Source organism: Salmo salar, chromosome 15 (genome assembly GCF_965601325.2).
Source record: "Salmo salar chromosome 15, fSalSal1, whole genome shotgun sequence".
Taxonomy (NCBI): Eukaryota; Metazoa; Chordata; class Actinopteri; order Salmoniformes; family Salmonidae; genus Salmo; species Salmo salar.
In genome coordinates, this window is record NC_138305.1 from 78385223 (window position 1) to 78406116 (window position 20894).

At 43.3% G+C, this 20894-nt stretch overlaps 1 protein-coding gene across 2 annotated transcripts in view; it reads right to left on the minus strand.

The window, feature by feature from the left end:
* LOC100380856 (TOX high mobility group box family member 2) overlaps nt 1-16706 on the minus strand; it is a 138669-nt gene extending 121963 nt beyond the window's left edge. For both annotated transcript variants that reach the window (XM_014146043.3, XM_014146042.3), the window contains exon 1: nt 16126-16706. In XM_014146043.3, the coding sequence (XP_014001518.1) occupies nt 16126-16215 (90 nt within the window). In that variant the 5' untranslated portion in view covers nt 16216-16706. The remainder of the gene's footprint in view (nt 1-16125) is intronic.
* Nucleotides 16707-20894: the final 4188 nt, after the last annotated feature.

Consider the following 20894-nt stretch of genomic DNA (forward strand, 5'->3'; position numbering starts at 1 on the left):
TAAGCTACAGACAACGAACACAATTGCATTTTATCGATGGCAATTTGAATGCACAGAGATACCGTGATGAGATCCTGAGGCCCATTGACATGCCATTCATCCACCGCCATCACCTCATGTTTCAGCATGATAATGCACGGCCCCATGTCGCAAGGACCTTCACACAACTCCTGGAAGCTGAAAATGTCCCAGTTCTTCCATGGCCTGCATACTCAATAGACCTATCACCCATTGAGCATGTTTGAGATGCACGGGATCGACGTGTACGACAGTGTGTTCCAGTTCCCGCCAATATCCAACAACTTCGCACAGCCATTGAAGAGGAGTGGGACAACAGCGTGGAAAATTCCAGAAAATTATGTCATGGCTTTAGAAACTTCTGATAGGCTAAATGACATCATTTGAGTCAATTGGAGGTGTATCTGTGGATGTATTTCAAGGCCTATCTTCAAACTCAGTGCCTCTTTGCTTGACATCATGGGAAAATCAAAAGAAATCAGCCAAGACCTCAGAAAAAAATGGTAGACCTCCACAAGTCTGGTTCATCCTTGGGAGCAATTTCCAAATGCCTGGAGGTACCACATTCATCTGTACAAACAATAGTACGCAAGTATAAACACCATGGGACCACACAGCCGTCAAACCGCTCAGGAAGGAGATGCGTTCTGTCTCCTAGAGAAGAACGTACTTTGGTGCGAAAAGTGCAAATCAATCCCAGAACAACAGCAAAGGACCTTGTGAAGATGCTGGGGGAAACGGGTACAAAAGTATCTATATTCACAGTAAAACGAGTCCTATATCGACATAACCTGAAAGGCCGCTCAGCAAGGAAGAAGCCACTGCTCCAAAACCGCTGTTAAAAAGCCAGACTACGGTTTTCAACTGCACATTGGGACAAAGATCATACTTTTTGGAGAAATGTCTCCTGGTCTGATGAAACAAAAATAGAACTGTTTGGCCATAATCACCATCGTTATGTTAGGAGAAAAAAGGGGGAGGCTTGCAAGCCGAAGAACACCATCCCAACCGTGAAGCACGGGGGGTGGCAGTATCATGTTGTGGGGGTGCTTTGCTGCAGGAAGGACTGGGGCACTTCACAAAATAGATGGCAATATAAGTAGGAAAATTGTGTGGATATTATTCTGACATTTCACATTCTTAAAATAAAGTGGTGATCCTAACTGACCTAAGACAGGGAATTTTACTAGGATTAAATGTCAGGAATTGTGAAAAACTGAGTTTAAATGTATTCGGCTAAGGTGTATGTAAACTTCTAACTTCAACTGTGTGTATATATATATATATATATATATATATATATATATATATATATATATATATATATATATATATACATACATACATACATACATATACACACACACACACACACACACACACACACACACACAGTTCATTAGGTACACCCCCCCCCCCGTTCACGAAAATGTTTCTCTCCTACAGACAATGATTTACGTGGCCTTGGCTTGGTATATAAAGCAGGCAGACAGGCATCCAGATGTCAGTTGTCGGAAAATATAGGACCTGGGTGTGGCCTCCACTTAAAGTGTTCAGCATACTGTAGGACAGAAGGACAGCTGCACTGTCTGATTTAGTTATACAAACAGTGGATTTGCCATTGCGTACCCTTATTTCCCAAAACAAACTGAACATGCTGGATGACAGAATAGAAGACCATACATAATTACAGCTGAACAAAACATCTAGAAGTGGCAGTATAAAAAAATGTAGTTCAACTCCATTATTTTCTATCGTTTACAGACAACCTATGCAGCAATTATTTGATGTGCTGAAAGCAAAGGTAGAGAACACTAAAACATGGTACTGTTTCATATTCCAAAGTAGCACAAAGACTGCAGTAATTACAACGTTTGATGTTATTTCTAGGCTGCGTGAGAGCCACAGAGTAAGAGAGACGTATTATCACAGACATTATTCAGAGTTATTCATGGACATGTGAAAGTCTCAACTCCTTACCAATTCCCTTTTCCTCCTCCAGTAGCCCCTATCGTGATAATTTCACAGAATTCCATTTGCCCTCAAATGTGCATGGTTCAGCTCCACCAAGAAAAATGGCTAGCTATAGGATGGAAGAGACATTATGGAGGAATTGACATGCAATGCTTTGTAGCTATATAAAAATGAAATCTGAAAAAGGCTTTACATTTTCTCTCATCAAGACATTTCAACCAATTATGGAGAGTGCCATGGTCAGTTGAACTGAATCATAGGGTCATTGATTAACCTCTTACTGTAATTAATTTCCTTTAAATACCTTTAAAATATGTAAGAGCAGTCAAACTAAAATGAACAGTTGTATGCTAAAACAGAACTACACCATTCTTGATTCTCTGGATGCCTCATAAGCATGCTAATTAGTTACCTTAACAAGGTTTGTAACCTATGTGGATTTGAAAGTAAGTAGTAAATTTGCTCTGAAAAAAAGCTGGCAAAGAAACATACCTTTTAATCTATACCAGAAAATGTTTTATCGTGTTTTCCAATCAAGCTTGGGTGAGACACGTGAGACTTGTTAATTCAAGACCTATGAAAAGAAAAACGTTTCCTCAGGCTGCAAATTGCTTTTCAGAGGGATAGTAAGAAACAAGAATTGTTTATTCTCCCATGTTTTCAGAGATGTGATTCGGCTTGAGGATGGATATTCAAGGGGCATACTGCAGCCAGCAAATCTTCCCGGGACCTTTTTTTTGTCAAATCACCTCACCGTTAAGCCAAACATATTCTCATCTCTCCTCCCAAAATACATCATAGGTTTAACCAGGGATCACAATGTCTAATTGGAAGTGTGCAACAAAAACCTAAAACAGCACCTGTGTGGCTCAGTTGGTAGAGCATGGCGTTTACAATGTCGAGACAATGGGTTTGACTCCCGCTGGGGCCACCCATATGAACATTTATACACGCACTGTTGGAAGTCGCTTTAAATAAAAGTGTCTGCTAATGGCATATTATCTTGTCATGGAAATGAGCAATCATGAGACTCTTTTGCCTCCTTTCCATCTCTGAAAGGGTATGTGTCAAAATCCCTGAGGATCTCGGCAGCAGAGCCCACCTAAAACGATTAGCTACTGATAGATCAGATATAGATATGGCCTACATTAGAGAGGTTGATGCAACTCTAAATGAGACAGCCAGTTTGACGACGGTTTGAGGATCAGAAACTGACCCGGAGCCCCTTGTTAACATGAGATCAGACGGTCCCAATGGTCTCTGTCTCATTTGTAATGCCAGTGAAGGCAGTTAATGTTACATGTGGGATGATTGTAATCTCGCCTTGTGAGGGACCTCTCAACCAGAAGCATAGGCCACCTTTAAACATTTCAAATAAATACCTGAGATTCATGGGACCGAAGACATATTTTGGAGCATTCCAATGTAGCCTATTATAGCCAGCTTGATGCGTTATTTTTTTCCTGAGATACTGGCCGTGTCCTAATACCCATAATTGCATCCTAAATAGTAGGCCACTGGAGTATGCGGGAAAAAATTATGTTTAATAGACATTTCAAACATCAAGTATACTTTAAATGCCCGGATGTCACACTCACTTTGGCTTTGACAACAGCTGATCAATTAGATATGGGGATGCACTACAGAAATCAATTTATAGTGGGAAACAACGCAATTGTGCATGACACATTCTCAGTATGTGAAAATAGAAGTATGTGCATCTTTGAAAATCGACTATGCTTTAGATGCCAGGATATTATACTAATTTCGGTTTTTCATCTAGTAGAATTCGCTGCACACTTTTCAGGAATTTCACAGCCACAATACATTGGAAAAGGGAGGGCTGTGCGTTTTGATAGATAGCTTCACGTAAACAACAAAACAACTTGGAGGATGGCGAATAGCGAACTATTTCATCCTAACGTTAGATCATTGAAAACAGATCTGCAGCCTGCTGCCTGCCGTGCATTTAGCTGGCTACGTGCTTTAGTAGGAATAAAAGTTATAACTGTTTGAACAGTAATGTTAGCTATAGGGTTACTTGCTTGTTGTTTAGCGATAGCTTCATATTTGATATTAACCGAGTTAGCGAGCTACTTGTTGTAAATACCAGTGTCACGGTGCTGATAAGAGACGGACCAAGGCGCAGCGTTTCTTGAGTTCCACATATTTATTTAAAGTGAAACTTCTTCAAGTGAAACTTCTTCAACCAAAACAATAAACAAGCAACACAACGTGGTGTAACAAGAACCACCACAAACAAACAATACAAAACATCAACATAGAAATACTGAACTAGAACACCCCCTAGTCACGCCTACTACACCATAGAGAACCATGGGCTCTCTATGGTCAGGGCGTGACAACCAGGGCTTGTGTTCAAACTGTTACAAGGTCTGATGACAATACCAGGCATTTAATTCAGTAGTGAAAACAGCAGGAGAAATGCCACAAAAAAAGGGTTTGAGTAAGTCATGTGGACATAGTTAGTCCTCTTGCTACTGCATTATGCATTGCCACTAGCTATGTTATAGCTAACGTTAATAACGCGGCAGCCTGCATTCATATTTTCCACAGTGGTGCTGGTCATAGCTCGAAAACTCTAGGTAGCATTCGGCCTTCTCCCTAAAGTTCACAGCCATTAGCTTTGCCCACGACTGCCTCATGTGAACTACAATCCCGACTCTGAGTTTTAACGTTTAAAAAACGTCAATATTCATTGTTTGCTATCTGGCTTTTGAAACATATGGCCTTTATCTTTCATCAGCGAGAAAGAAGATACACTTACTGTTGCAGTTTTGAACAGATCCATACAGCTATGGGTGTCTCCGTCCAACGAAACTACACTTCCACTACACTTCCTGAGTTACCCTTACACACAGGTGTTCGGAGCATGCTAGATAGCTAATTAGCACATGTGGCCGCCTCATCTTCCATCTGTTTTCCGTAAACAAGCGCTACCACAAGCGATGTGGAAATCTTAGCAAAACTCCACCCTACAGAAGACGCCTTCGTCCAATGACTCTTATGTGTAATGTAATGGAGCCGAGAGTCATGATCAAGAGCTAGCTAGTCCCAACACTTCTCTAATCTCCTAGTTCTCCTGATTTGTCACTAGTTTATCTGTGTTGTTTCATTGCACATAAGCTGTTATGGTGAAAGTAATGGTAAAATGCTTTCGTTACTGTTTCACCTTCCAATTTGACAAATGATGTGGCAGTCTAGCTATGTTTTGGTTAATGTTGTACTTCATCTTATGACTGTTAAGGATATATGTGAAGGAGTGTGAGCTGGAGGGGCAGCTGACACCTGCATGGGTGAAAAATAAGTGGGAGAACCTCAGTCGAAAGTGTTCCACAGGGATGCTGGCCCATGTTGACGCTAATGCTTCCCACAGATGTGTCAAGTTGGCTGGATGTCATTTGGGTGGTGGACCATTCTTGACACACACGGGAAACTGTTGAGTGTGAAAAACTCAGCAGCTTTGCAGTTCTTGACACAGTCAAACCAGTGCGCCTGGCACCTACTACCATACCCCGTTCAATGGCATTTAAATCTTTTGTCTTTCACATTCACCCTCTGAATGGCACACATACACATTTCACATCTCAATTGTCTCAAGGCCTAAAAATCCTTCTTTAACCTGTCTTCTCCCCTTCATCTACAATAATTGAAGTGGATTTAACAAGTGACATCAATAAGGGATTATAGCATTGACCTGGTCAGTCTATGCCATAGAAAGAGCAGGTGTTCCTAATGTTTTGTACACTCAGTATTATGTGTTAGAAAGATGCAAGTGTATTCCAGAGAAATGTACTGTAATTGGCATAATACCTTTTACAGGCCTTTACATGTAGTATGTTTGATGACAGAGAGCTATTCTTTTGCATATTTTTCAGGAGTTGGAAGCTCCCCCCACCGGAGTCAGCACGGAGGGAGGGGAGGTCACAGCCGCACACTGGAAGTGGTCCTTTTTTAAAACCCAAAGTGGATTTCTGTTTTCTCATTGAAAAGTGTTTCTTGTGTGTAATTAAATCCTTTATTTGATACCGGTACATCTACTGTTGTTGTGTTCCATTTCAACATTTCAACATTCAAAAATGCACTCGCACATCTTGTTGCAAGTGCATAACAATTAAATACGTTAAAAGAAAAAAGAAACCTGCACAGTGCTCTTGCTAACATCACTTTTTTATTGAAGCTTACGTGTCGGCCTCTTGGCCTTTGTTAGAGCTTTTTGCTTGAATAAACTATATTTGGTATAATAATAATTGATTACATTTCTATAGCGCTCATAATCTCAAGCACATCAAACGCAAAAAACTAACAACCAATACATCATGAGTAGCTTAGCAATAGTTGGCTAGGTCAACCATACATCATGAGTAGCCTAGCTATAGTGGGCTAGGTCAACCAATACATCATGAGTAGCCTAGCTATAGTTGGCTAGGTCAACCAATACATCATGAGTAGCCTAGCTATACTTGGCTAGGTCAACCAATACATCATGAGTAGCCTAGCTATACTTGGCTAGGTCAACCAATACATCATGAGTAGCCTAGCTGTAGTTGGCTAGGTCAACCAATACATCATGAGTAGCCTAGCTATTGCTGGCTAGGTCAACCATACATCATGAGTAGCCTAGCTATAGTTGGCTAGGTCAACCATACATCATGAGTAGCCTAGCTATAGTTGGCTAGGTCAACCAATACATCATGAGTAGCCTAGCTATACTTGGCTAGGTCAACCAATACATCATGAGTAGCCTAGCTATAGTTGGCTAGGTCAACCAATACATCATGAGTAGCCTAGCTATACTTGGCTAGGTCAACCAATACATCATGAGTAGCCTAGCTATACTTGGCTAGGTCAACCAATACATCATGAGTAGCCTAGCTATAGTTGGCTAGGTCAACCAATACATCATGAGTAGCCTAGCTATACTTGGCTAGGACAATCAATACATCATGAGTAGCCTAGCTATAGTTGGCTAGGTCAACCAATACATCATGAGTAGCCTAGCTATAGTTGGCTAGGTCAACCATACAGCCTCCAAAGATGGAGATGAAGTGTCAGAGGTCAGTTCGAGAACTGAAGCAGTGGTGTGTAAAAAGATGCGTCTCTAAAACCATTTTACTATTCATCTCATAGTGAGACATCATGATTGGGACTCATCAAAGATACGGGCAATATAGACAAATAGCCCATGGCCTATTTCGATCCAACATGCTAATTCATCTGACGGGATAGCCTCTCAGAACGAGAGTAGTAGCCTACCTACCGTACAAAGTGATTGAAAATGATCCAAGAAGGTATGGATTACAGCGGCCCAGAGAGGGTCTCAGACCCCCTGAATGAGACATGAGCCCCCCTAAATGAACGAGACGATAACTAACTGAATAGACCCAGAAAAATGCTATAACTAAACAAAACGTTTTTATAATTTCTGTTGACGGAAACGAGACGAGACTAAATGTTCTCTGTGACTAAAATCTTACTAGTAAGTGGATTTGACAAGAGTTTTTGGAGACATTGAGAGCTTTTCAGTGTTATTTGTTTGGTCTAATCAAATGCATGCATGACATTAGGAGAATTGTAAGGCTTTCTCATTAAATTGTTGCAATGCAGTGGAAAATATATACCATGCCCATGTCATTCACAAGTCACCTCTCTGCCAGGCAACCGTTCTCCAATCTGGCAGCAACAAATCAATCATGTGAGTAAGGCATGGCTACTCTCCCGGTGGTACAAGCTCCTGGTAGAAAAAAGAGCGACATTTGGAGTCACTTTATGTATCAGGTCGATTCAAACAAGACCGAATGCAATGATTTCCACGGGAGAAGACAGCGTTTGTACCCACAAGTTGACAGGGAAAAATACTACCAACCTCAAAAGACATCTGAAAGCACATCATTCCAATATATACGCTCAGGTAATAACAGATTGATAATGCTAGCTAGTTAGCTTGCTGTAACCACTACTTATGACAGAACTTTGATTACAACATAGCTACAGTATGTCAAGGGACAGGGTTCCAGACTGCGACCATTTAGTCGCATTTTGCGACCCTTTGACTTGGCTGTGTAAGTTACATTTTTAATTGGTCGCATCAGCGCGAGCTGAACATTCATTACATGGTCACCTCACTCAAAAGTTTCAAAACTTCTTATTATTTTGCTGCTAAAAGCATGATTTAGTCAAACAATAAACTGCATTATCCTCATGATTCCTGTAATGAAAGTGCTTCCTGTAGCCCCTTTGCCTGTTTCTCTGGGGCCTGCTTCTGTGATGAGCGAGCCACTTGATGTGCACTCTGGGAGAGGGAAAAAAGGCATCTGTTGTATAACATTTCAAAATCCAATTGTGGGAAATACATAGCTTTGGAAGAAACTACTTTAATAATTGTATTGTTCATCTCTTAATATTGAGCTCAATAGCAACTATTTTACAATGAAGATATTTGATATGGCTTTAAGATACAAAGCCCACAAAATGACGCAATTGCGCATTGGCCATTGTGAGTGCACATACTGTCAGGTAGCAGTCTACAACGGCAAAGTTTTTTTAGGACATTGATACATGACTACTAGCAGTGGCTATTATGTGTAGTGTCAGCGATATAGCTAATGCGTTTTGAGTTTTCACTTCCTCATGTGGTGAATTAGCCCCAAAAGAAATGTTTCTATGATATTAGTGCATATAAAGATGTAGGCAAATTCATCTAAAATAAAATTGTTTTGCAAAAAGGGTCAATGCAGATAGTCCAGGTAGCTATTTGGTTAACTATTTAACTGCCTACTTAGCAGTCTTATGGCTTGGAGGTAGAAGCTGTTCAGGGTCCTGTTGGTTCCAGACTTGGTGCATCTGTACCACTTGCTGTGCGGTAGCAGAGATAACAGTCTATGACTTGGGTGGCTGGAGTTTTTTGGGCCTTCCTCTGACACCGCCTGGTACAGAGATCCTGGATGGCAGGGAGCTTGGCCCCAGTGATGCACTGGGCCATACGCACTCCCATCTGTAGCGCCTTGCGGTCGGATGCCAACCAGTTGCCATACCAAGCGGTGATGCAGCCATTCAAGATTAGGGCTGTGGCGGTCATGACATTTTGTCAGCCGGTGATTGTCAAGCAAATAACTGCCGGTCTCACAGTAATTGACCGTTAATCTCCTAGCTTCCATGCATAGCCTACAAGCCACTGATGCAGACTCTGAGTTGTCCTTATTTTAGGCCCTGATATGGCTGTGCCATATGGCTGTGGGCTACACTAGTTAATTTAGCAGACAAGATTTGCTTAGAATTACGTGGCATTATTTTATTATTTTAGAGTATGAAGAATACAATTGAATTTAGCTGAATAAAATAGAAAGGATGTGCACATGCGGCTATTCTGTGTTGAGCGGAAGAAACAGGTCCTCCTATATTCTTAGTATTTATGCAACTTTAATTGTGATACAAACGTTGGGTTATGTTCTGATTTTAATAGATTCTAAGGCTGCAGGATGCGACACTAATGATGATTTGAAAAAAGTGTTGCATGAAAGGCATGAGCTCTGATTTGTTTCTTTTGCAGGCTGCACACAATTCATCAGTCTCTCATTCACAATTTTTTATTTATTTCACCTTTATTTAACCAGGTAGGCAAGTTGAGAACAAGTTCTCATTTACAATTGCGACCTGGCCAAGATAAAGCAAAGCAGTTCGACAACATACAAAAACACAGAGTTACACATGGAGTAAAGCAACATACGATCAATGATACAGTAGAAAAAAATAAGACTATATACAATGTGAGCAAATGATGTGAGATAAGGGAGGTGAAGGCAAAAAAGGCCATGGTGGCAGAGTAAATAAAGTATAGCAAGTAAAACACTGGAATGGTAGATTTGTTATTTGAAGAAAGTTCAAAGTTAAAATATAAATAATATGGTGCAAAGGAGCAAAATAAATAAAATAAATAAATAAAGTAGGGGAAGAGGTAGTAGTTCGGGCTAAATTATAGATGGGCTATGTACAGGTGTAGTGATCTAGGAGCTGCTCTGATAGCTGGTGCTTAAAGCTAGTGAGGGAGATAAGTGTTTCCAGTTTCAGAGATTTTTGTAGTTCGTTCCAGTCACTGGCAGCAGAGAACTGGAAGGAGAGACGACCAAAGGAGGAGTTGGCTTTAGGGGTGACCAGAGAGATATACCTGCTGGAGCACGTGCTACAGGTGGGTGCTGCTATGGTGACCAGTGAGCGGAGATAAGGGGGGACTTTACCTAGCAGGGTCTTGTAGATGACCTGGAGCCAATGTATTTGGCGACGATTATGAAGCGAAGGCCAGCCAACGAGAGCGTACAGGTCGCAGTGCTGGGTAGTATATGGGGCTTTGGTGACAAAACGGATGGCACTGTGATAGACTGTATCCAGCTTGTTGAGTAGGGTATTGGAGGCTATTTTGTAAATGACATCGCCGAAGTCGAGGATTGGTAGGATGGTCAGTTTTACGAGGGTAAGTTTGGCAGCATGAGTGAAGGATGCTTTGTTGCGAAATAGGAAGCCAATTCTAGATTTAACTTTGGATTGGAGATGATTGATGTGAGTCTGGAAGGAGAGTTTACAGTCTAACCAGACACGTAGGTATTTGTAGTTGTCCACAAATTCTAAGTCAGAACCGTCCAGAGAAGTGATGCTGGACAGGCGGGCAGGTGCAGGCAGCGATCGGTTGAAGAGCATGCATTTAGTTTTACTTGTTTAGGAGCAGTTGGAGACCACGGAAGGAGAGTTGTATGGCATTGAAGCTCGTCTGGAGGGTGGTTAACACAGTGTCCAAAGAAGGGCCAGAAGTATACAGAATGGTGTCGTCTGCGTAGAGGTGGATCAGAGATTCACCAGCAGCAAGAGCGACATCATTGATGTATACAGAGAAAAGAGTTGGCCCAAGAATTGAACCTTGTGGTACCCCCATAGAGACTGCCAGAGGTCCGGACAGCAGGCCCTCCGATTTGACACATTGAACTCTATCAGAGAAGTAGTTGGTGAACCAGGCGACGCAATCGTTTGAGAAACCAAGGCTACTGAGTCTGCCGATGAGGATGTGGTGATTAACAGAGTCAAAAGCTTTGGCCAGGTCAATGAATATGGCAGCACAGTATTGTTTCTTATCAATGGCGGTTACGATGTCGTTTAGGACCTTGAGCGTGGCTGAGGTGCACCCATGACCAGCTCTGAAACCAGATTGCATAGCGGAGAGGGTGCGGTGGGATTCGAAATGGTCGGTAATCTGTTTGTTGACTTGGCTTTTGAAGACCTTAGAAAGGCAGGGTAGGATGGATATAGGTCTGTAGCAATTTGGGTCAAGAGTGTCACCTCCTTTGAAGAGGGGGATGACAGCAGCTGCTTTCCAATCTATGGGAATCTCAGACGACACGAAAGAGAGGTTGAACAGGCTAGTAATAGGGGTTGCAATAATTTCGGCAGATAATTTTAAAAAGAAAGGGTCCAGATTGTCAAGCCCAGCTGATTTGTAGGGGTCCAGATTTTGCAGCTCTTTCAGAACATTAGCTGAATGGATTTGGGAGAAGGAGAAATGGGGGAGGCTTGGGCGAGTAGCTGTGGGGGGTGCAGTGCTGTTGAATGCAGTAGGTGTAGTTAGGTGGAAAGCATGGCCAGCTGTAGAAAAATGCTTATTGAAATTCTCAATTATAGTGGGCTTATCGGTAGTGACAGAGTTTCCTATCCTCATTGCAGTGGGCGGCTGGGAGGAGGTGTTCTTATTAGGGTGGTCTATAGCAGGCGGCAACGGTGAGAGACTTGTTTTTAGAGAGGTGGATTTTTAAAAGTAGAAGTTCAAATTGTTTGGGTACAGACATGGATAGCAGGACAGAACTCTGCAGGCTATGTCTGCAGTAGATTGCAACACCGCCCCCTTTGGTCGTTCTATCTTGTCTGAAAACGTTGTAGTTAGGGATGAAGATTTCAGAGTTTTTGGTGGACTTCCTAAGCCAAGATTCAGACACAGCTAGGACATCCGGGTTGGCAGAGTGTGCTAAAGCAGTGAATAAAGCAAACTTAGGGAGGAGGCTTCTAATGTTAACATGCATGAAACCAAGGCTATTACGGTTACAGAAGTCATCAAAAGAGAGCGCCTGGGGAGTAGGAGTGGAGCAGAGAAGAATGAGTATGAGGGTACGACTAAAAGCTATAAGAATTGGTCGTCTGTGACGTCCAGAATAGAGAGAAAAAGGAGCATGTTTCTGGGGGCGATAAAATAGCTTCAAGGTATAATGTACAGACAAAGGTATGGTGGGATGTGAATACAGAGGAGGTAAACCTAGGCATTTAGTGATGATGAGAGAGATATTGTCTCTAGAAACATCATTGAAACCAGAAGATGTCATAGCATGTGTGGGTGGAGGAACTGAGAGGTTGGATAAGGTATAATGAGCAGGGCTAGAGGCTCTACAGTGAAATAAGCCAATAAACACTAACCAGAACAGCAATGGACAAGGCATATTGACATTAAGGAGAGGCATGCTTAGCCGAGTGATCAAAGGGTCCAGTGAGATTCAGACAGCTAGCCGGGCCATAGGTAGCAAGCTGGTGGAAGATGGAGGGAGGTCTGTTTTTAGCCACCTCGTGCGTTTCCATCTGTGGATTAGTGGGGTTCCGTGTGGAAGGGGGGACCAGTCCAAGTTGGCAAAATAGTTAGTTATAGTGGCCCAAGAAAAGTGTCCGATAGACCTATTCAGATCGCAGCCGATAAGACAGCTAACGATTAGCGGGCCGCAGAATGGGCGATCAGGTTACGTCGCGATGGAGGGGCCAGTTGGATAACTCCCTCGGGCAGATAACGTTGGTGGTCCAGTCGTGAAGACCAGATGGGGCTCCGCATCGGCAGTAAACCGGGTCCGGATAGGTGATTGTAGCCCAGGAGACACTTCAGCTGGCTAGCTCAGGAATAGCCCAGGAGTGGCTGACGGAACTCTTCAGCTGGCTAGCTCCGGATTAATGTGTGTTAATTCCGGGACCGACGTTGCCAATAGTCACTCAGGTAGCAGCTAGTTAGCGGCAAGATCCAGGTGTAAATGTCCAGAGCATGCGGTAGAAATCCGGGGAAAGGAGAGAGAATAGGACCGGTATGCTCTGGTCTGAGTCGCACTGTACAAAGACTGGCGATAGCTTTTCGAGCTAATGGATATCTGATGACCGCTAACCATGGCTAGCTGAACTCCAACGTTAGCCAGTGAAAATGGCTAGCTTCTGTTGTGGATTTCAGATTTGAGGTAAATAATACTTTATTTTTTAAATTGGTGAGACGGGTTGCAGGAGAGTGCTTTGAGGTTGAGTTTTTAGAAGAAAAAATGTAAAAAGATATGCGAAGAAAAAAATATGTAAATATATATATACATGGGACACGACAAGAGGAGGGTAAAGGACGTCTGAACTGCTACGCCATCTTGGATCAAAAAAGCGAATGTAGGACGCTTGATAGGCTACTAATGACCATCAGCCGCATCAGAGCTTGGATAAGCCTAGTTACCGTGACCGTGAATTAGACTACGGTCATGACTCGTGTCCACCAGTGTGGCGGTAATACGGTCACCGTAACAGCCCTAGTCAAGATGCTATCAATTGTACAGCTGTAGAACTTTTTGAGGATCTGAGGACCCATGCCAATTATTTTCAGCCTCTTTTTTCACGATTGTGTTGATGTGTGTGGACCATGTTAATTCCTTAGTGATGTGGACACCGTGGAAGTTGAAGCTCTCGGCCCGCTCCACTACAGCCCTGTCGATGTTGTTGGGGACGGGCTCGGGCCTCCGTTTCTGTAGTCCACCATCAGCTCCATTGTCTTGCTGATGTTGAGGTAGAGGTTGTTGTCCTGACACCACACTGCCAGGTCACTGACCTCCCTATAGGCTGTCTCATCGTCATCGGGGATCAGGCCTACCACGGTTGTGTCGTCAGCAAACTTAATGATGGTGTTGGAATCGTGCGCAGCCACGCAGTCGTGGGTGAACAGGGAGTACAGGAGGGGATTAAGCACGCAGCCCTGAGGGGCCCCCGTGTTGAGGGTCAGTGTGGCGGATGTGTTGTTGCCTACCCTCACCACCTGGGGGTGGCCCCTCAGGAAGTTCAGGATCCAGTTGCAGAGGGAGGTGTTTAGTCCTAGCCCTGAGCTTAGTGTTGAGCTTGGAGGGCACTATGGTGTTGCGCACTGAGCTGTAGTCAATTAACAGCATTCTCAGATAGGTGTTAGTCTTGTCCAGGTGGCAGAGGGCAGTGCAGAGTGCAATAGAGATTATTTATTGAAGAACAAAATTCTGAAAATTCTGGAGCCCTATTTTAACAGTAAAATATAACAACAATACCCTATCGTCAACTCACAATTCATGATAATCACTGGATTAAGTTGCACATCAACATCTTTAATCATGCATTCCTGCTTAGACATGTTAGATGAAACAACTTATTTATTGAATAGCCTACCATCTCAGTAGTCTATTACACAGTCTAAAGCAAAAAATAATATTTTGCGTGACACGGAGGAAAAAAATTGGTGTGACCAAATCATGGGCTGGTGCCATGCACCAACTGAAAAAGTTAGTAGCACCAGTGCCACCAGGGGAAAATGTTAGTCTGGAGCCCTGTCAACGGTGTGATTTAAAAAGAAATCTGCTGCAGAGTAATGTGTTCTTCTGCCAATTTGGCTGTTAGGAAGAGAATCATGCGCTAGGATGTTAGGCCAACAAACATGTCAGTAGGACAAGGCTATGTATGTTTGTGCACATGGAAGTCAGTGATTTATGTTTATTATAGATTAATGAAGCAACACAAATGTGATTTAACTAAAATGAAAGGGCATTTAGTTGACTAAAATGGACCACTGTTTTTGTCATTTTGACAATAACTGGACTAAATCATTGTTCAAATGACATAATGCCACAAAGACTTAATGGTATTTAAGTCAAAATTACTAAGACTAGACTAAATCTAAAAAAGATTGCAAAAATGAAGACTGGCCAAAATGTAAGAAAGTCAAACTTTGGAGGGGTCTCTAAATAATGGTGATTTAACCATTATCCTATTTGTTTAAAATGTAAATCGTATGCCTACTGCTACAGTGGAAAGCTTATTCCAAATGAAACAACCCCACCTCTGTGTCATGGTTAAAAACATGTTTCCCCATGTGGCTGCACTCATCATCCCAAGACAGTCCTGTATTTCAGCCCCTTTTCAGGTGTCCCAACTGTTCTTTCTACAAAAAAAAGTCATTTTGTCAACAAGACACATCAATGAATTCAGGCTACAAGAAGGTAGACCCAATGACAATCGCCAAATGTCATAACAGTTAGGTGTTTCGTTACAGATGTCTCTTTCCATTCATTTAACGACGCGAGTGCACACCACTGTTTGGATGGAATTATTATTTTGGAGTGAACGAACATGCGCAGGTATCCTACTTTTTGAAGTGATATGTTTGACAATAAGACGAAACCATGACTGGCTGTGTTCATGCCAAATTAAAAGATAATAAAAAAATGTTTACCGTTAAATGACATGTCTTTACTATTAGGCCCATAAACATTGTATTGTACACGCAAGCGCATTCACACAGGAGGTCCAAAGAGAAAGAAACAGACCACCGAATGTAATTCGCACTCTGGTTATAAATGTTGGGTAACGTGAAAGTGCATTCATTCATCTGCAAGAGCAATGCATTATGATAACAGCGAGATAGTTTATCAAAAGTAACGTTAGCCTAGACCGATTCTAACAGCAATCATGAAGCCTATATAAATATATTGTAGCAGGTATCCAAATTGTGTTAAACATAGCCTAAAGCAAAATAGCTATATGTTCTAGACTAGAATAGTTATATTATATGCCGAAAATGTTGACTGAATAAGATATGTACTAGAGAAAAACGTGGTTTAGGCTATGTGGAGGTGTGGGTTGTTAGGGAACGAACACCATCTCAAAACATACTTTTTGTAGAAGGAAACAAATTAAGCTTAAACACCACATTCCATAGCCTACACGTGCATTGCGTAAATGTTGCAGACATGCTGAAGAAGCGGGGGCAGGTGAGAAAACGTGTAGACTTCAAACTCATGGTACTACCGCACGAGGAGGACTGCACTTTGTATTTACCTTGTTCGCGTGGTAATAGTCCAACGAGTTTAGACAACTTGGATCAGAACCCACACTTGACGGGTGCGTAGGATAAAATCTCACGTCCATGTCAGGGTCTGTGAGACTGACGGCATGAAATCAGTTTCAGTGTCTTTGACTTTGACTCTATTGTTTAGCCAGGAGAGAAAGAAAAGGGGGTTGAGGTTCTCAGTGCACTCGTCCCTCACATCCGTTCGCGGTCGAACTTCTGCACCAACTCGCGTCCCAGTGATGCACAGTCCTTTTTTCGCTAGACTACAAGATGCGTCCACTTTGGAGAGCCAAATACAGTTATCGCTAAACCGTAGAACAAAAATAACTGCAAATATCCAGATCGGTTATACTATTACGTACTCCAGAACTAATTAAATTAAATACCCCCTTGGTTTATGTAAAAAAAAAAAAGCGTAAGACACAAATAATGTTGCTTCTTTTTCCCCCGCTGTTCTCATACTCCATAGGCTTTGTCACGGAGGTGCATATTCATACATTGGTTCCAGGACAGAGAAGTGGTTGGACTGTTCTCCATATGCCATGCGACCTCTGCTGATAAACGGGAAAGGAGGGGAAAAGGGGGAGGGGATATTGGGGGCTGCCTTGACAACCGCTCTCCTTTCTCGATTCTGATTAGCTGGAAATGTAGTAGTGTGCACGGCTGTGCATGATCAAGAAAAGGGTTCCCTTGAAAATGATAATTTCCGTCAGCGGATTCTTCAGTACTGTACCTCATATATTTGTTATTATATTTATTATTACATGTATTAAAGTATAGCTAATTAAATTTACAATGTTTTTAGTAGGCTTTGCATCCTTTATGCAGATCTAAAGTATATGCTGCATACTACATACACTTTAGTAATGCATTTGGAGCTGCATTACTTTTTTAAATCATTCATGTAACCAAATGTCATCTTAAAGGGGTAATGCCACATTTATTAAAGCACCAAATTAAAAATGAATAACATCCTTTATGACTTTGTTTATAAATTATTTGTAAATGCCCTATAAAGCCTTTATAAGTTGTAGTTTGTTTAAAGAATAACTGAAAGGATACAGAATTATTATACAGACAGACTGGTGTGAGACAATGAGGCATAGTATTATAAGAACATGTCTCAGTAAATAATTGTTGCATTATTCGTCAACAGCAGTATTGTGAGCTAGATTACATTATCCAGCTTTTACCTTTACTGTTGTTTTATCCCCAGCCACAATACATTTTATTTTGCATTAAAGTGGGTAGTGTTTTTGTTCCATTAATTGCCACAGAGCATTTAGTAATTAAAGGACAATAAAGCTTTAGAAGTAATTTTATTATCTTGTTTGGTTGCTAGCCCATCAATTGTTCTTTAATAATACTGATCATTAGCATTCAGTGGGCAGTGAAGGCTGCTGGGGAAGGGAGCCCTACACATACAGCACTCCACATTCCATTCCCATGAATCTATGGCACTGGGCCACGAAGTTAACCCTGTGTGGCAAATGGCAAATCTATGCAGTCCGGTCCACACGACACAATCAGCATGCACTATCGGGTCCAGAATGAAACAGGTCCACAACCAATCATAAGGAACATCCATCGTTTACAAATACATTGTTGTTGTCTCCTGGAAAAATAACATTATCAGTCAGACGTTACCCTATATGGGGAACATCTAGAGTTTACAAATAAATTGTTGAAGGCCTATCCTGGCAATATAGCATGATGACTTAACCTACTGCAACTAAAAAATTTATTAAGATCCATATTCTTAGTTTTTTCGTTGGTAAATGCAAATCACAATAATTCTAAGGACTGGTGTGGAAGGATTGAATGAAAGAAGTCTGCCCTCTCTATTTTTGAACGCTGCAACCAACAATATACAGTATGGAACTGTCACGTCCTGACCAGTAAAAGGGGTTATTTGTCATTATAGTTGGTCAGGGCGTGGCAGGGGGGTGTTTGTTTTGTGTGTTTGGTATTGTCGGTTTAGGTTCTAGTTTTCCTATTTCTATGTTTAATCTAGCTTTTCTATTTCTATGTGAGTTTTGGCAATGACCTCCAATTAGAGGCAGCTGGTTGTTGTTGTCTCTAATTGGAGGCCATATTTAGTTGTGTTTGTTTTCACTTGTGTTTGTGGGTGGTTGTTTCTAGTATAGTCTGTGCTCCTTACTGGACTGTTTTTGTCATTTGTTTATTTTTGATTAAGTGTTTTCTTTAATAAAATTAAGAAGATGAGCACTTTACCCGCTGCGTTTTGGTCCACTCAATACGACCTTTATGACAGAACCACCCACCAAAGAAGGACCAAGCAGCGGCGGAAGGAGCAGCAGGAGAGCTATTTGGAGTCATGGACATGGGAGGAGATCCTCGATGGTAAGGGTCCATGGAGCCAGGCTGGGGAGTACCGGCGCCCGAAGGAGGAGCTGGAGGAAGCTAAGAGAGAACGACGGAGGTATGAGGCATTATATCCTCCACTTCAGGAGGTGAGGAGGCAGCCCCAAAACATTTGGGGGGGGGCATACGGGGAGTTGGGCTAAGTAAGGGGGGAGCCCTGACCTAACTTCCCGGGCGTACAGGAGAGAGCCGTGGAGCAAAAAGGAGCCATTCAAGGAATCAAGCGAGGAGCTTGACGCGAGATTCCGGAAAGAGGTACTGGTGGAAAGGGCACGAAGGAGCACCTGTGCTTACTATGGGGAGCGATGGATCAAGCAAGCACCATGTTATGCGGAGATACGCACGGTATCGCCAGTGCGCAGCTACAGCCCGGTGCGCTTGGTGAAAGCTTTTCACAGGTGTCATGCTAGAGCCAGCATCGAGCCTGGACCGGTGATGCAAGTTGCAAGCATCAGACCGCCGGTGAGGGTTCATGGCCCAGTGTTTCCTGTTCCTGCTCCTCGTACTCTTCCTCCAGTGTGTCAGCCCAGTCCAGTATGTCCTGTTCCTGCTCTCCGCACTAGCCTTGAGGTGCGTGTTACTAGTCTGGCGCCTCCAAAGCCAGCCCCACGCATCAGGCCTCCAGTGCGTCTGCCCAGTCCGGTACGTCCTGTTACTGCTCCTCGCACTAGCCCTGTGGTGCGTGTTACTGTTCTAGCGCCTCCAAAGCCAGCCCCACGCATCAGGCCTCCAGTGCGCCTGCCCAGCCCAGTACGTCCTGTTCCTGCTCCTCGCACTATCCCTGTGGTGCGGGTTACTAGTCTGGCGCCTCCAAAGCCAGCCCCACGCATCAGGCCTCCAGTGCGTCTGCCCAGTCCGGTACGTCCTGTTCCTGCTCCTCGCACTATCCCTGTGGTGCGTGTTACTGTTCTGGCGCCTCCAAAGCCAGCCCCACGCATTAGGCCTCCAGTGCGCCTGCCCAGCCCAGTACATCCTGTTCCTGCTCCTCACACTAGCCCTGTGGTGCGGGTTACTAGTCTGGAGCCTCCTAAGCCAGCCCCACACATCAGGCCTCCAGTGCGCAGTCCCCGTCCAGAGCTTCCGGCGACAGTTCCCCGTCCAGAGCTTCCGCCGACAGTTCCCCGTCCAGTGCTTCCGGTGACAGCCTACAGTCCGGAACCGACAGAGACGGCCTACAGTCCGGAACCGACAGAGACGGCCTACAGTCCGGAGACTGCAGACACGGCCTACAGTCCGGAGACTGCAGAGACGGCCTACAGTCCGGAGACTGCAGAGACGGCCTACAGTCCGGAGACTGCAGAGACTGCCTACAGTCCGGAGACTGCAGAGACGCTCCTCAGCCCTGAGCAGCGACGCTCCCCAGCCAGGAGTCTCCAGCGACGCTCCCCAGCCAGGAGTCTCCAGCGACGCTCCCCAGCCAGGAGTCTCCAGCGACGCTCCCCAGCCCGGAGTCTCCTGCGACGCTCCTCAGCCCGGAGTCTACAGCGACGCTCCCCAACCTAGAGTCTATGGAACGGGTGCTACGCCCATAGCCAGAGCCACCTCCGTAGTGGGAGGATTGGGGGGGGGGGAGTGTAGCACAGGGACCGTTGTTGACGATGGCCACCCTCCCTTCTCTCCCTTTAAGTTTGGGGTTGTTTTGTGGGGTTTTTGTTTTAGGTGCATTCGGGGTCTGCACCTTTGGGGGGGGGGGGGTACTGTCACATCCTAACCAGTAAAAGGGGTTATTTGTCATTATAGTTGGTCAGGGCATGGCAGGGGGGTGTTTGTTTTGTGGGTTTGGGTATTGTGGGTTTAGGTTCTAGTTTTACTATTTCTATGTTTAATCTAGCTTTTCAATTTCTATGTGAGTTTTGGCAATGACCTCCAATTAGAGGCAGCTGGTTGTTGTTGTCTCTAATTGGAAGCCATATTTAGTTGTGTTTGATTTCACTTGTGTTTGTGGGTGGTTGTTTCTAGTATAGTCTGTGCACCTTACTGGACTGTTTTTGTCATTTGTTTATTTTTGATTAAGTGTTTTCTTTAATAAAATTAAGAAGATGAGCACTTTACCCGCTGCGTTTTGGTCCACTCAATACGACCTTTGTGACAGGAACAAGTTGGGCACCTGAAATATTTACCTACTTTATATAAACATACAGTGCATTTGGAAAGTATTCAGACCAATTCACTGTTTCCGCATTTTGTTACGCTGCAGCCTTATTCTAAAATTGATTCAATAAAAAAAATCCTCATCAATCTACGCATAATGACCAAACGAAAGAATATTTGTAGAAATCTTTGCAAATGTATTAAAAATATTATCTTTGAGATGTTTCTACAACTTGATTGGAGTCCACCTGTGGTAAATTCAATTGATTGGACATGATTT